This window comes from Jaculus jaculus, chromosome 20 (assembly GCF_020740685.1).
Source record: "Jaculus jaculus isolate mJacJac1 chromosome 20, mJacJac1.mat.Y.cur, whole genome shotgun sequence".
NCBI lineage: Eukaryota > Metazoa > Chordata > Mammalia > Rodentia > Dipodidae > Jaculus > Jaculus jaculus.
In genome coordinates this window covers 19334409-19351408 of record NC_059121.1, presented here as the reverse complement: position 1 = coordinate 19351408, position 17000 = coordinate 19334409, and the positions used below count along the sequence as shown (strand labels likewise).

The 17000-nt window shown below is 39.7% G+C and overlaps 1 protein-coding gene across 8 annotated transcripts in view; it reads right to left on the bottom strand.

The window, feature by feature from the left end:
• The window catches only part of Pde4d (phosphodiesterase 4D), a 1345132-nt gene that overhangs the window by 8793 nt on the left and 1319339 nt on the right, over positions 1-17000 (bottom strand). For all 8 annotated transcript variants that reach the window (XM_045139033.1, XM_045139032.1, XM_045139034.1 and 5 more), the window contains 5 exons: positions 11697-11790; positions 9717-9889; positions 8514-8612; positions 6834-6998; positions 4690-4789 (listed from right to left, as the gene is read on the bottom strand). In XM_045139033.1, coding sequence (XP_044994968.1) covers positions 4690-4789; positions 6834-6998; positions 8514-8612; positions 9717-9889; positions 11697-11790 — 631 coding nt within the window. The remainder of the gene's footprint in view (positions 1-4689; positions 4790-6833; positions 6999-8513; positions 8613-9716; positions 9890-11696; positions 11791-17000) is intronic.

Here is a 17000-nt window from a genome sequence, read left to right as displayed (position 1 = left end):
AGCCCCTACATTTCAGCTGGATTTCTCTCTCTCTCTAGCCATGCCCTCGGTTAGTATTAGACATTTTGGGAAGCTGGGAGATTGTGGTGCTGGAGCTAAATCACAGGAGGAGGTTATGCTGTTTAATCCTACAGCCGTGGGAGAGAAGGATCACTTTCCTATCACAATCGCCCAAACCTCCACTTACGCTGCCCATGATTGGGGAATTCTAAACCCCAAGCTCATCCTTTTCAATTAGCACTTGGTCCAGTGACATTAGGAGCGACTGAGCGATGTCATTACAATCATGCAGTTCCTAAGATTGTTTGAAAGGATCACATACAGAATCACTTAGCTTCTTGCTTCTCATAAATGCTTGATACCCCAAGGCTGATATCACAGATGTCTCTATAAACGCTTCACACCAAGGACCGCCAGTGTCCTCTTCACTGGCCACAACAGGGTCACTAGTGTCTTCAAGTGCAAGAGAGTGGACAGCAGTAGGTGTTTTGTTCGGGTGTCCCCCGTAAACTTATGTGTTCTGAATGCTAGGTTCCCCAGCTGGTGACAACAACTTGGGAATTGGATCCTCCTGGAGGGAGTGTAGTGTTGGGGGCAGGCTTATGTGTGTTAGAACCAGCTTCCCCTTGCTGGTGTTTGGCACAGTCTCCCGGTGCTACTGCCCACCTGATGTTGGCCAAGAGGTGATGCCCACTCTCTGCTAATACCATCCGTTTCCCCTGCCATCATGGAGCTCCCCCCTGGAGTCTCTAAGCCAAAATGAACCCTTGCCTCCTATAAGCTGCTCTTGGTTGGGTGCCAGCGAAGCCAAGTTGAGTGTAACAACAGCCAATACCAGAAAGCCCCAAACTAACTTCGTGCTCATCTGTAAACCTCTATCCCACCACAATCACTAGAACTGGGAGGACCCATATGGTTCCTATATGTTCCTATACGTTAATTATAGGAATCAGTCGGATGCTTGTGAAAGCCAGGAAGGCCCAGGATGTCCCTTCTACACACTAGAGAGTTGAGAAAGTCAGGGAGACTTCAGTCCCACTCTGAAGTCCAGAGAAGGGAAATAAGGCGGAGGAGGAGGAGTTGATGATGATGTATGTTCAAGTCTGGAATCCCAGGCGAACAGCACTGGTCTTTGAGAATCAATGATGGAGATGTGCCAACTCGAATGGACAGGACAGCTTTGCTTTACTCCACACATTTAACTTTTGTTTTATTTTAATTTTTTTTTTCATTTTAAAAATTTATTTATTTGAGAGAGAGAGAGAAAAAGAGAGAGATGTACCAAAGCCTTCAGCTGCTGCAAACAAACTCCTGAAGCTTGTGCCCCCTTGTGCATCTGGCTTACATGGGTCCTGGGGAATCAAACCTGGGGTCCTTTGGCTTTGCAGGCAAGCACCGTAACCACTGAGCAATCCCTCAAGCCCCTTTATTTTGTTCATGAGATAGGGTCTCACTCTAGCCCAGGCTGACTTGGAACTCTAGTCTCAGAGTGACCTCAAACTCACGGTGATCCTTCTACCTCAGGCTGCTTTCTCCTGTGTCTAAAACACTATGGTTTGTCCTAAACTGTAGAAAGTGCTGGGTGCATAAGGAGTTCTTGTGGACTGTGTTAGTCCAAGTATATTTAAAAGAACCTTATTTCAAATTGCTTTTCACTAAAGAATGCAATCATGGGGAAGTAACATGGTGCTTTAAAAAAAAGTCCTACAAAATAAAAACAAATTCAATTCTTTTTGTTTTTCTTTTATTCTATTTTACAGAAAGAGAGATTGAATTGGCACACCAAGACCTCAGCCACTGTAATCTAACTCCAGAAGCTTGTGCCACCTAGTGGGCATGTGCAACCTTGCGCTTGCCTCACCTAGGTGCGTCTGGCTTATGTGGGATCTGGAGAGTCAAACATAGGTCCTTAGGCTTCGCAGGGAAGCACCTTAACTGCTAACCCATTTCTCCAGCCCCAAATCAAAAATTTTATCAGTGAAATATGAAATTGTCAAAATGCCTAACCAAACCTTGCTCTCAAGCTCGGTTCACCTTCTCTCTATACCCCAGCACTGTCTGAGTTTTCTTGATTGCACAGAGCATATCACACCACATGCTCCATTGTTAAGCTCCTCCATCCATCCCTTCTAGCACCACACAAACTCTTAAGACCTAAGGTTTATTTTGTTCCTTATGTATTTCCAGTGCCTGGGAAGATATTTACACTTAGCAGGTTCTTGGCACACATTTGAAGAATGAATTCAATCACCTTTTGTTAAAAATAAATTTATCAGGTGGGAGAGATGGCTTAGCAGTTAAGGCACTTGCCTGCAAAGCCTAAGGACCCAGGATCGATTCTTTAGGACACATATAAGGCAGATGCACAAGGTAGTTCATGTGTCTGGAGATTGTCTGTAGTAGCTAAAGGCCCTGGCATGCCCGTTCTCTCTCTCTCTCTCCCTGCCTTTTTCTCTCTCCATCTCTCTCTCTGTCTCTCAAATAAATAAATAAATAACATATTTTTAAATTAATTTGTCTTTATTATGAAGGTTTACATAGGAAAATAAAATGCTGTACATAAATTCACTAATAGAGCTATGGAAATTGAATGTTAAAGTAGTAGTATGGACGTTTAATATGTACCGGCAGTTAGATTCACCTCCACTTTTATGTGCTGACTCTCTGTTCTTGGAAACCCAAACACAGCTGCTTTGAATACATCGCTGGTAAGAGGAGCTCTCCCAAAGCTCAGGCACTTTAATATAAACAAATTTTATTCTCTTTCCAAGTGAAATTTAATCATATATATATTTTTTTCCTTGTAGAAAATAAAGCTATGAAATTAAAGGATTTTTTTTATAATAAATACCTTCTGGCATGTTAAATCCAGAACTTTATGATGTTATTTTCATTTTATAGATTCATCTACCTGCACACTCTGTCAAGACTAAGGTATTTTTTTTTTTACCTAGAATTTCAATGTTTCTGTGTCCTATACACAAACTTCTGTACCCCTTGACATTTATTAAAAGTTGCCCTCTTACTGTATCTTATTTGCAGAATCAAGTAATAATTTCATAATTTCATATTAAAATAAACACCAAAAAAATAAAGCCCTGCCAGGTAGATCTGACCTGCTCTCTGAACCTTCAGGAAGCTTTCAGTGAGTTCACACACAACACAAGCATTTGGGGCCCAAACTAGCACATGTGACACAATCCTAACAGCAAAGTCACAACTAGTAGGCCGGGCATTCATGTACTGGCACCCTGTGCCCTCTGCATCAGCTGTGAACAACCTCACCACCTCTAGAGCCTCATTAACATTCCAACTATGAGCGTCAACATTTGATGATTAGATCTCAAGAGTTCACTGTTACAGGAAACAGATTCCAGTTTGGCTTGGGGTATCTTGGGAGCTCCAGGTGAGGCCAAGAGGCAAGAGTGTGTGAGCATGATCCAGCGATGCTCAAAGTCAGGGAGAAACTACTTTCTAAAATATCAGGTTACTATAAATCGAGAAGAAACAAGTAATCTTAATGGGAGTATTTCACAAAGGTACTTGTTAAAAGTTTAATGACATTAGAGAGATTTATTGCATATTTTAAGTCTAAAGCTTAATTTCACTGGAAGAAAGAAAAGGAGAAAGCAATGGAGGGAGGGGATAAAAGAGAAGAGGGAAGAAGGAAAAGCACTGCAGGCTCCCATGGTCCTCAAATTTATGGCAACAATTTTTTTTTTTTTTTGAGGTAGGGTCTCACTCTAGCCAAGGCTGACCTGAGACTCACTCTGCAGCTCCAGGCTAGCCTCAAACTCCCAGCAATCCTCCTGCCTCTGCCTCCCAAGTGCTGGGATTAAACACATGTGCCACCACACCTGGCTTAAGGCAGTAATTCTAATCAGGCCCGGGTTACTTCTATTCACCAAGTGACAATGCTCGCTCCCTGGCATAGGAATAACAGCCTCACCCCCACCATAGAAGAACCTTAGCAACCCAATGGGACCTGCTCTAGAACTGGGAGCCGTCTGGTGTCACCTGGTCCCACAGATCATCACCACATTAGGTAGCAAAAATGTCCAAAACCAGCATTAGTTATCCAACCTCTACCCAGACAGGGTGCCAGAAAAATGACCGTAAATAGACATCTTTGTCTACCTCTCTATATAATCATCCCTAAATCATTCTACACATTAAAAAAACATTTTATTTATTTATTTGAGAGAGAGAAAGATGGAGAGGGAGAGAGAGAAAGGGAGAATGGGTATGCCAGGGCTCCAACCACTGCAAATGAACTTCAGACACATGAACCCCCTTGTGCATTTGGCTAATGTGGGTTCTGGGGAGTCAAACCTGGGTCTTTTGGCTTTGCAGGCAAATGCATTAACCGATAAGCCATCTGTCCAGCCCCATTCTACACATTTTTATTACTGAATACCCCACCCAGCAGCAGATTACCTTTAAAGGAATACTGGAATGTTTCTCTTTTAACCACTGAGCCATCCTCCCGGCCGCTGAGGAACATGTGTTTCCCATGGGATGCCCTCAGTTATTATTAGAGGTAAGTTACATTAGTATAGATTACCACTCAAATGTGTACACATCTTTCAGCACATAGGGCTCTGGAGAAATCTATGCTTATAAAGACTCCTACTTATTAGTAAATGCGCAAAGGAAGACTTTGCTCTGCATAACATAAGTCTCACTTACTTGTATTGATCAGAAATTGATTTGACACACCAGGATGATCTACGTCATGTATTGCACTGGCAAAAATTGCTGCAAGAATCTCCAAATCTGTAAACACAGCCTGGAAAACCAGATGATGGGGACAATATTACTATTATATACTCATATATTATTTATGCTCTTATATGATATATACTATTATATATGGCAAGCATAAACAAAGGAGAAATTCTTCCTTGAATTCAGAGAACAAAATGAAGCTTCTTAATATATTACTATGGTTTCATCACAATATGTTTCTATGTATATTTGAATATATTATAATCTTGGCATACTACCATTATACAGCATATTACTTTGAAGAAGCCGTCAGATATGAGATGCCCATGAAATGCTTTTAGTGTGATTGTAGAAGAAAACATTTTATGCAACTTTATTATGGCTCTTGATTAAATCTTTCCAAGTTTATACTTTAAAAATATTTTGGAGTATTTGGAATTATTTTCAGTATTTATTTATTTTTAAATTTTAAAAACCTATTTGCATATGTGTGTGCTCATGCATATGCATGCCATGGTCTCTTGCTGCTGCAAATGAGTGTTCATCAGCCTTTATGATGATGGCTGGGGGTTTGAACCCAGGCTGGCAGGCTTTGCAAGCAGGTACTTTAAACCACGAAGCAATCTGTCTAGTCCCTGGAATTCCTTTTGCTTTTCTTTCTTATTATGCAGCAGGGCTCACTCATGCCCAGGCTTGCTTGGAACTCACTCTGTAGTGCCAGGCTGGCCTTGAATTCATCCACAGCAATATTTCTACTTTAGTCTCACAAATGCTGGGATTAAAGGTGTGTTCCACTATGCCTGGCTTGAAATTATTTTTTAAAAGAAAATAACAGGCTTATTTTACAAATGAGATGCTTAGCAATATTCTGAATACGAACATAATGCTAATAAGGCAAAGGGAATTCTTTTCTTTCATTCAATACTCAGGGATTCTTAATCTCAGCACTGGCAACCCTTTGGGTGGGAGACTATCCTATACAGTATAGGGTTTTTAGTGAACTCCTGGCTGTTACTAGCAACATATGTCTCCAAGAATTGCCAAATATCCTTAGATGTTGAAGAGAAGGCAAAATACAGAGACATAAATCATCTTCATTTGAGAATCACTCAACCGAATGATTAAGTACTAACAAAATTTTATGATGAAAACTAAATTATACATATGCATATATTTGAAAATAGAATTGTTCCCCCTCATGATTAAGAAAATTAAAGTAGGGCTGGAGAGATGGCTTAGCAGTTAAGCGCCTGCCTATGAAGCCTGAGGACCCGGTTCGAGGCTCCATTCCCCAGGACCCATGTTAGCCAGATGCACAAGAAAATTAAAGTGCTTTTAAAACCCTTTATTAAACACTTAGGATTTGGAAAACTGGAAGAAATCTTTCCTTCTAATAAATTCTTGGAAAGCACTAATGTACCACTCCCACTTAACAGAACTGTCCTCCTTTGAACTATAAATGCAAAAGTCACCAGAACTAATTTCAAAAATCAGACAGCCAGATGTGCCTTGACATATCCACTGGATCATTTCGAAGAATATCACAAACAGATGAATCCCAAAATCTCTGACCAATTTTCACAGGCTGTCCTGTGTATTAACCACAACATTTTCTTTTGATAAGTCAATGTATTTCCAGTGAAAACAGATTGGCTTTTGCATATGTTTGTGTACATGGTATGTATGCATATATGTCTGTGTCTCTGCATTGTATTGTGTGGGCACACATGTGTAAAGCTAGAGGTTGGCTTTACTGGGCCTTCCCCTTGGCTTTTCTTCCTTTTTATTTATTGAGGCAGGGTCTCTCATTTGAACCCAGAGATTGCTAATTTGTCTAGCAGGCCAGCTTGCTGAGTGGTTTTGCTATCTCTCCTTCCCAGAGCTGGGATTATAGGCATGTTTCCGTATTTATTTACAGGGGCCCAAGGAACCCAAGCTTCGGTCCTCAACCTAGCATGACAGGCACTTTATCCACTGAGCCATCATCTCTCCACCCCTGAGGCCAATTGCCCACTGTTTTGCACAGCTTTCAACCTGAAAGTATAAGAGAGCTTTCGGAGTGGCAAGCAAGTGACAGCTGTTGAAGTTTCAAAGGACAGACTGACCTCTAAAGCAGGTGTGGACAGCAGCACATGAGTAGACTGGACAACATCCGCAGCATGGATGTTGTTGTGATAGGCCACGTCAGCATGGTAATGGTCTTCGAGAGTCATAAGATATGTAATTAACGTGTCTACTGGAATCTTAAACGTTTTTAACAAATCCCGTTCCTGTAGGAAAAGACGTTTTCTTAGCACGTTTACCTTTATATTAAAAATAGCTTCACAAAGTCTGTTAAAAGAGAGTCATATAGCATATTGCCTATAAATACCCTACGCTTGCCAATGTCTGCTGAAGGAAATGGAAACAGTTGGGAAGTGTAGATATTTGAGGGACCAAACCATCGTCACATTGTCTTTCCAGAGACTGACGGAGCTGTATGCAAGCTGCATCATACGAGGAATGGGCTGCCAATCCCAAGACAATAGAATATGGACCACAATGCAGGAGGAATACACTACCAGAACCATGTAGTATGGACCATGTAGTCTGAGGCTTCTAGTCCCGGGCCCATATGGGTAGAAGCGGTGGCACATCCCATTCCTGCCTTGAGTCACACCGGCTAAAACCCAGCGTACCAAGGTATCACCAGCCCCCAGCGTCACCTTCCCATTTAAATCCCAGCCCGAGCTGGGGGCAAAGGCTTCACAAGAGTAAGAACTGGATACTGAAAAGAGATTCAAGAAGTGATGTTCTGCGGCTAGTCAGCAGGGGCTTGTTCACGCCTGGGTGCAGACACTCCATCCTCTATGTGATTCAGAGTCATGGGGAGAGGTTCAAACATCTGTCATGATGAGGGCCTGCTATTCTCCCCCATCACACATTTTCCTCAAATTGAATCAAATGACAAATGGATTTATTTGTATTTCACTCATATTTCATCTTTCTTTATCTTTGCTTGTCCCATGTAAATGAGAAAATAAGAAGGGGGGACAGTATCTAAATAAACAACAGAGGGCTGGAGAGATGGCTCAGCAGTTAAGGAACTTTCCTGAAAAGCGTAACAAACTGGGTTTGATTCTCAAGCACCCACGTAAAGTGAGATGCACAAAGTGGCGCATGCGTCTGGAGTTCATTTGCAGTGGCTTAGAGGCCCTGGTGAACCTGTTCTCTCTGTCTGTCTCTATTCTCTCTCTCTCTCTCTGCTTGCAAATAATAAATAAATAAATAAACAAAATAAGCAACAGAATGTGAGTGGAAATCACTATGCATAGCCTGCAGACTGGACTTTAAGTACTTGTGTGGTTTGGATGTAAAGGGCCCCCAAGCTCATGTGGGGAGGCGTGGTTCCTGGCACGCGATAATGCTGAGAGGTTACTGGGTCATGAGAGCCATAACTTCATCAGTGAGGTCAGAGCTGAATGGCCTGAAGGAAGTAGGTCACCCGGGAGAGCATCTGTGGGGTGTCTTGTCCCTGGACACCTTCATTTTTATTTCTCCCTTCATCCCCAGTTAGCATGAGGTGAGCAGCCTGGCCACCACGTGGTCTCTGCCATTATGTCCCGCCTCCCCACAGTTTAAAAGCAATGGGGCAGCTAGATCCTTGGAAACTGTGAGCAAAAAAAAAAAAAACCCAAAAATAATTTTTTTCTCAGTTTACTTGCTCACGTATTTTGTCACAGTGACCAAACATGACAAACACAGTCCTGAACAAACAGAGATGTGACAGAACTCAATTGCATTACCTGAAAGATGGTGTGCATGATAACAGTCAGAGGCCGGTTACCAGATAACTCTGCTATTCTGAAAACGTGGAGACCCCACTTGTTCACATCTTCTAGCTCCTGAGTAAAGAAAAGGCACAAAGGTTTACAAAGGGTGGGAACACGAGGCAACCACCACAAGCATTTAGCAATTACTGACTTTGGGTTGGAGGAATGGCTTAGCGGTTAAGTGCTTGCCCTGAAGCCTAAGGATCCTGGTTGGAGGCTTGATTCCCCAGGACCCATGTAAGCCAGATGCACAAGGGGGCGCATGCATCTGGAGTTTGTTTGCAGTTGCTGGAGGCCCTGGTGCGTCCATTCTCTCTCTCTCTCTCTGTGTCTCTTTCTCTCTCTGCCTGTCACTTTCAAATAAATAAATAAAAATAAACAATTTTTTTTTTTAATTACTGATCTTGGGCTGGAATGTTGGCTTAGCAGTTAAGGCACTTGTCTGCAAAGTCAAAGGACCCAGGTTCGATTCCTCCATGGACCATGCAAAGCCAGATGCACAAAGTGGTGCATGCATTTGCAATGGCTAGAGGCTCTAATGTACCTATTCTCTCTCTCTCTCTCTCTCTCTCTCTCTCTCTCTCTCTCTCTCTCTCTCTCTCTCTCCCCCCCTCATCTGCCTCTTTCTCTCCTCCCTCAAATAAATAAATAAAATGTTTTTCAAAAACTGCCTTGACTTGGAAAGACTGAGGTTTGCAAAAATAATGATTCATTTGATGAAATGCAATGGATGCCACAAATACATATATGCAAACCTTGGGCAAAATCACTTATGTTTGCTGGCAACTGAGCAATATTACTTAAACTTATGATTTGGAAAATTCACCATATTTATCCATTTCTACTATCAATCTGAAATAACTTCTTCAATGGGTGAAATCTATAACAGAATCTTAATTATTCTGCTACAACCCGGAAGGGTTGGCAGACTTCTTACTTTTTAAAGTCAAAAATCAAATAAGATGCAAAGATGTGAAAAAAAAAATCACCCATCTAAGCCACATATTAATAAAACTCAATAGTTTCTAAAGGGTTAAAGAGAGATTTTTTTGTTCCATCTTAAAAAAACAAACCCGCAAATTAATAAATATTTACATTCGTATAAAAGAGAAGGAAGCAAAATCCACACAGAGACCCACTGCCTACGTAGGACCATGACCTCTGAAATCGTCGTACCTTGGCCAGGACATCTTCTTGCTCCGTCTTCACCCCAAACCTTGGGATACTTGAGTTCGTCAAACTGGAGCTGTGCATCAACTTCTTGACTCCACTGATCTGAGACATGGGCCTTTTCTTTTTGTCTTTTTCCTTCTGAGTTGGAGAAGGAATTTCCACCTCATGCTGTTTGTCTTAAGAAACAGAAGACATTCTGTATGGGTTATTAATTCTACTCACTTTTATTTTTGTTTAAATCACAGCACACATGACTAATTGGTATCGATAAGATTATATATATTTACTTCACAGGGCTGACTACAGTTGATATCATCAAACACACAACTACACAAATTCTACTCTAAAGTAATTAATACTGAAGGTGTCCACTGGCTGGCTGCCTCCTGATGGGATCCTCAACAAAACCTGTGAGACACTGTGTAACACTCATGTTTGAAGTTTCACTTAGAGCCTTGAAAACCAGTTTAGCCAAGTGGGGACCTCAGTTTCAATACACTGTTTGAAATGATAGAACTGCACATGCCAATGTGTAGGCAAGGTGTTCAGGGGACCACAGATAATCCAAACTATTATCTAGCAAGTGAGTGTGTTTATGTGCTGATTGCTATTGTCCACAGGAAAGGACATGGACAGACAATATCTCGATGCATCCTACCAAAAGCAGTGAGCAACCTTATCTCATCCTTGTACACTGTACATGATTAGCAAATATCTGTGAAGTAATTTGCTAATTAGATATCACAGTTATTTTGTTTTGAAGGTAAAACCGAGTCAGGGGGATGTTCAAATAAGTGACAGTTTTTCCCCTCATTCTGTTTCCTTGCTACAGATAAGCCAGATAGATATCAGCTGTCTCAGGACACCACACCTTCGGCCACCGTCAGAAATCTTTTCTTTAGCGGATTTCTTTATCTACCATTTGCCAAGCTTATTGTCCCTTAGACTTTTCATAATTCCAAGCAGGGATCATTTCTAATTTCTTACTCCTGTAGTTTGAATGTGATCTGCCCCCCCCCCACTTGTGTTTGAACACTTGGTGACTAGCTGGTGGTACTGTATATGGAGGTTTTGGGACCTTTAGGACGTAGTACCTTACTAGAGGAGGGCTGAAAAGGCTTACAGCCTGATCTCGCTTTCTGTTCACTCTGATTCCTGGCTGCAATGTGACAAGTCACCTCCCTGCTCTGGCCACCATGTCTCCCTGCCATTATAGAACATATTCTCCTGGAATTATAAGTCATTATGAAACCTTTCCTTTTCCTTTAGTTGCTTCTTGTCAGATATTTGTTCACAGAAATGAGAAAGTAACTAAGGCAAGAACCTAGTGCCCTATTGTGGTGGCATTTACTAAGAACTTTTTGAATGCATGCATAATGTATTTATAGATACTTTATAAGAAAGAAAAACATCTGGCCAGCTATATAGCTCAGCATTATAGTACTTGCCTAACACGTGAAAGGCTTTGTGTTTTGTTTCTGGAAGTGTAAATGGATAAATAGACAAGTAAATAACAGATAAACAAAATGTACTTTGTCATCTTAGATTGTAAGGCTTAGAGGTGTTTATAGGTTCTGTTTATTAACAGTGTGAATAAAAACAAGTAGAATCTGGGCTGGAGAGATGGCTTAGCGGTTAAGCCCTTGCCTGTGAAGCCTAAGGACCCTGGTTCGAGGCTCAATTCCCCAGCACCCATGTTAGCCAAATGCACAAGGGCGTGCATGCATCTGGAGTTATCTGGAGTTTGTTTGCAGAGGCTGGAAGCCCTGGCGGGCCCATTCTCTCTCTCTCTATCTGCCTGTTTCTCTCTGTCTGTCACTCTCAAATAAGTAAAAATAAACAAAAAATTAAAAATCAAACAAAAAAAAAACAAGTAGAATCTTTAACACAGATTTGTTTTCCACAGTGAACTGCAACCCACCCTCCCCAAACACAGACAGGTAGAACTATGAAAAATGCCAAGTTGCACATTGCCCTTCTCACCTAAGAATGTGTTTGATATATATTCAGATACTTGATTTCCAGAACGGCTCATTTCAGAGAGATGGGTGAGCTCCCGGTTTAGCATCCTCTTAAACTGAAAGGCAAAAAGGAAGGATGAAATAATAGAAGAGGAAAATGTTCAGAGAAATTACATAAACATGCCCTAAGACACAGGCAGATCTATCAAAAAAAATAAATAAAGTTTTTACAATCATCTTGGCAATTTAGAGTCTAACAGAACTTTATCCAGGGCTGGGAAAAATAAAAGTCTCATAATCTGGGCTGGGCATTGAATGACAGTGGCCACCAGGCACATTTGAGTGGGAAGCAGATAAAATGTGGCTGAGGTAAATGAAAAATGGGCTTCCTGACTTTCATTGAACTTTGAATGATTTCCTTTTAAATAGTCCCAGGTAGCTAGTAGCTACCACATAACAAAGCACAGATATAATACAATGATGTTGCCAGATAAAAGCAATTTTTCAATGAAGATGTGTTGTTAATATCTAAAAAAAGAAAAATATGCTTTATAAGCACAGAAAGTATTTCAACATAATTGAACATGATATTCTTTTATCAATTAACTTATTGTTACCAGAAATGAATATGTAATATTAATTACACATTAGTGTACAGTCCTTAAGCACAAAGAAAAAATAACTGAATAGATTTCAATACTCTTTCATGGTTATGGACAAATAAATATTTGAATACTACGTAATGCTTCTTTGATCAAGTTATTTTCAAGTAGAAAACACAAGATGTCAGCACTTAGGATACACAGGTGGAAGTTAGTGCTGTGAGTTCAAGACCAGCTTGAGAATACAGAATGAGTTCCAGGTCAGTGTGGGCTAGAGTGAGACCCTGCCTCGAAAAAATAAATTTATAAAAAAGAAAGAAAGTATAAGATGCATTGGTTTTCAAAAGTTTCAGAATTTGCCAATCCACGTCCCGGTTTGAGGAACAGAAAATAGGTCAAGTTTCAATAACCTACTTCATTGTTTCACACTTTGTTTTATGGAGGCGTGCGCTTAATTTATCCTGACATGCTGGCCATCATTGACGACAGCAACATGGTGCTACCAACATCCAAAATCCTCATAGATTGTCCTGCTTCGCTACCCATAGCCTGATGCTTGATGTAAAGCCTGCTTCAGGCTCTGAAAATCACCCAGAGCCTACTAATATGCCTTTAGTATTTCTGACATTTCAAACAACACATCTTTCCCATTAAATACATGCTATTGTTAAATACTTGATCACAAAATGCCAAGCATGTGTTTGACTCTAATCTTTAGAACTCTTTGAAATTTAAATTTTGGGGCTGGAGAGATGGCTTAGTAGTTAAGGTACTTGCCTACGAATCCTAAGGGCACAGGTTCAATTCCCCAGTACCCATGTAAGCCAGACGCACAAGGTGGCGCACGCATCTGGAGTTCATTTGCAATAGCTGGAGGCCCTGTACCGCCAATTCTCTATCTACCACTTTCTCTCTCTCTCTCAAATAAATAAAATAAAATAAGTTCAACATTTAAATTTCACTATAAATAGTCATTTATGAATCTGAAGAGGAGGAAGTGGATGTATCTTTTAGGCATGTTTAGAAATACAACTCAATACTGAATTAGTTTATCTATAATTTCCAAAACATATTGCTTCTGTACACAATTCCTACAAAGATGCTGTAACACTATAGTTTGACAAATATCTTTCAAAGTCAATCCTACTGAGCATTTCAAATTGGTCTCATAATTTATTAGGGGACAGCCATGGCTGGCTCGATTAGCTAAGACAATGGGTTATGGGCTCAAGAGAGATTCAATCTCAATAATTAAGGAGAAGGGAGACAGATTAAAAAAAAGCATCTGATATGAACCTCTGGTAAAACACATGAGCACACAAATGAACATGTATATACACATGCACACACATCACACATACACACACACTCACATGCAAATGCACATGCATGAAAGAATTTACCTATCAGCTCAGAACACTAAGGAAACCAAAATAATTTCAATAAACTTTGAATACAAGAAGTGCACATTAGCTTTCTCATTACATAGACAAAGTCTATTTGTCAGTTTGCAGGGAAGTTTTATTCTCAAACTCAGGAACATAATGATTACTATCTGTCTTCAAACATGTTTGATAGATTCTTGTTATGATATAGATTATTATAGAATATCTAGAAAGCTGCACAGAATAAAAGAAACCATTTGAGTCCCAACTGCTAAGAGATAATTGTCTGTAACAACAGATAACTTGCTATATTTTTTCTATGCATTTTCCCGCCATTTTATGTACACATATGCTTTAAAAAATTAACATTATATAGCAAAAAACATACTGTTTCTTTTCTTAGCATTATACATTACCATCTACTGGTAAAAAAAATAAAAAGTCAGGCTTTGTAAGATTATTCAGAAAGACATTTACAATTGTGTTTCAAGTTTTGTCTATCTTGATCAAGTAATGTTTTCTTAAAATCATGAGTTCTCAACTAATTACCCAAGTTAAATACATGGTTTAAAGCCATGTATTACAAGCTCTGAATTTGAAATCTTCCTCCCACTTCCTTTCTGGCATTCAGTCCCTGAATTCTGAGCATTACATATTAATAACTGGATTTTAGCCGGCTATGGTGGCACACACCTTCAATTCCAGCATTTGGGAGGCATAGGTAGGAGGATTGCCATGGGTTCGAGGCCACCCTGAGACTCCATAGTGAATTCCAGGTCAGCCTGAGCTAGAGTGAAACCCTACCTTGAAAAACCAAAATAATAATAATAATAATAATAATAATTGGATTTTATAAGTGCAGGATGCACAGATCAAGAAATTGGAGTTATGTGGATAGCCAGCTTTCCTTTTCTCCAACTGCACTAAGGTTTTAGAGCAGTACTCATATATGGAACAAGGGCTTTCTTAACATCATATATGGTCTGTAAGAGGGGGGGAACTTTCTTTACAGATGATATGCACCATTACTCAAAAAAAAAAAAAAAACTCCACTTAACACTTAAACATGAATTCAGTGCAATATCTCTGACCCAAAGCAGTCCATGTTGTAAGTTTAACTTGGCATTGAGAACTAGCTGGTCAGCCACTGTGAAGCTCTCAGGCATTTGCTTGGGAACTGCAGCTAAGCAACATGGAGACAACCCTGTTGGGGCAACTTTGAAAGTCAGGTGCCTGCAGACCACCTTCTACCTGAAACATAGCCTGGTATGAAGATTATGCTGCCATAGGTCAAAGTAGGAAAAAAAAAATTGCTTAAGCTGCCTGCTGAAATGTTACACAAATCACTTACTTTTTTTTTTTTTTCTGGTAGACTATAAAAGGAAATCGCAACTAGTGTGGCAATTAGCTGACATCATTCACCAAAATGGCTGGTTCACATAGTAGATAAATAATAAGGTACAAAATGCCAGTTAGAAGATGCTGTCATACAGACTGAACAACCTGGTAGACTGCATATTCTACTGGTTATATCTGATTGTACACATTACTTCCACCCTCCTCTCTTCTCACTGTCCAAACACAGAAGATGCATTGATGAACCCTATCATGGTCCACCTGCCTCCCTACCAAGGCTTGCTGTGTTCCAAGAACGTCAAATTGCGTGTCAACAGAATTTCAAGCGATAACATTTGAAACCATCCTCTACAAATATTCTTCCCAAAGGAGGGGAGTAGGAGGATTTTCTGAAGACCATTTTCCAAAACTCCATTAAGTTCTATCATAAAGGTAGTTTTGAAGAATGAAATTGTTTTCCTTATTGCTACTGATTTGAAAAAAAAAAATCCTTCAACCCACGGAGGCTGAATTAATAATCACAATAATGACAAGTGATTTCTCAACTTGTAGTTGATCTTAATATCTGGGTTCAGTGTGTATAGTCTGACTACAAAACAGTAGACTAAAACACTTAACAATCATTTTAAATTGCAACAAAGACATCTATCATTTTGAGATAATTACATAAAGTTTTATAGGATGATTATATCACATCACCATAGGTAGGGAGAGATGGTTTAAAAAGCTAACAAAACATTTCTCTCTGTAACATTGTGATATTTCTTAATTGTCAGGTTTAGAATAGAGAAACTATAAAACTTTTTTTTCAATGAAAACAAATTGCAAAAAGGCAGAACATTATTCAACATTTAGTTGTTTTTTTTTTAAAGTTATCACTCAACATTTTGGGTAGATGCATTTCTTTTAGGTTTTGGTAACAGTACATAGAATCATGGTTGCATCTAAGAAAAAGGAGATTTCTAAGTGGGTGCTTGCATGGTCTTTGTTCTCATCAGAGCATCTGTGTGTAACATTCACGACGTTCAGAAAGGGAAGTCAAAATGCTGCTGAATCAGTGTACTATTCATGCGTTTTAGAATGTCAGTTCTCCAAGTCACTGAGGATTGTTAAGGAGGCAAAATCAGTAACAAAACAAAGCATTTTCTTGACATTCAATCTTCCATAATCGTACATCTTGGGTGTGCCTCAAGGAGTGTGACATATGCTCTGAGGACAGGTTTAGAAATGTGACACAGGCTGGATAGCAAGAAAATGGTTATTGTTTTCACAATATTCTGCTAATAAAAAACGACTGGAGTATGATTCACTACGGGTTAGTAAGACATCAATAGTAAAAGCTATTTAAATGAATACTGCATTAGCTGAACAAAATATACCCTTCAGAATACGTGAAACCAAATATCAACACTTGATCTTCTTAAACGATTTTAGGTGTAGAATGTCCAAATGTAAGCAAAGCTTCCAAAAATAATTTTTTTTCTCAAAAGAGGAATATTGAAATTCTTGGAAACATTGCTCATTAGCCATAAATGCAAAGACGAACCTCTTCAAATGCCTCGACATGAGCTGGCTAAGAGCTCAAAGGCAAAATAAATTCTAGTGCATCTCAACAGTAAAGGTAGAATTTTCCTTCATAAACAGAAAAAGAAAACTCTTCCACCTGAAATTCCCTAAAGCTAATGCGACAGGAATTTTTTGAAAAATGTGTTGTGACTGGCTTAGATAGTCAATGTTAAACCTCATTTTCTGATCATCTTGTCTGTCCTGGTTCTGTCATGGAGCTAGACCTCCTTGCCAGCTTTACCACAAGTCCAACAAGAAACCTGCCAGACATTAACACACCCTTATCAAAATTGGCATCTTCATTCCTTTCTTGAGATCAACAAAAGCAATAGTATTTATAAACTGTCTTCCTGTTTCATGAGAAGACAATTAAGTGTTCACTGAAATAAAATATCATTAAAATATCCAAGTACCATC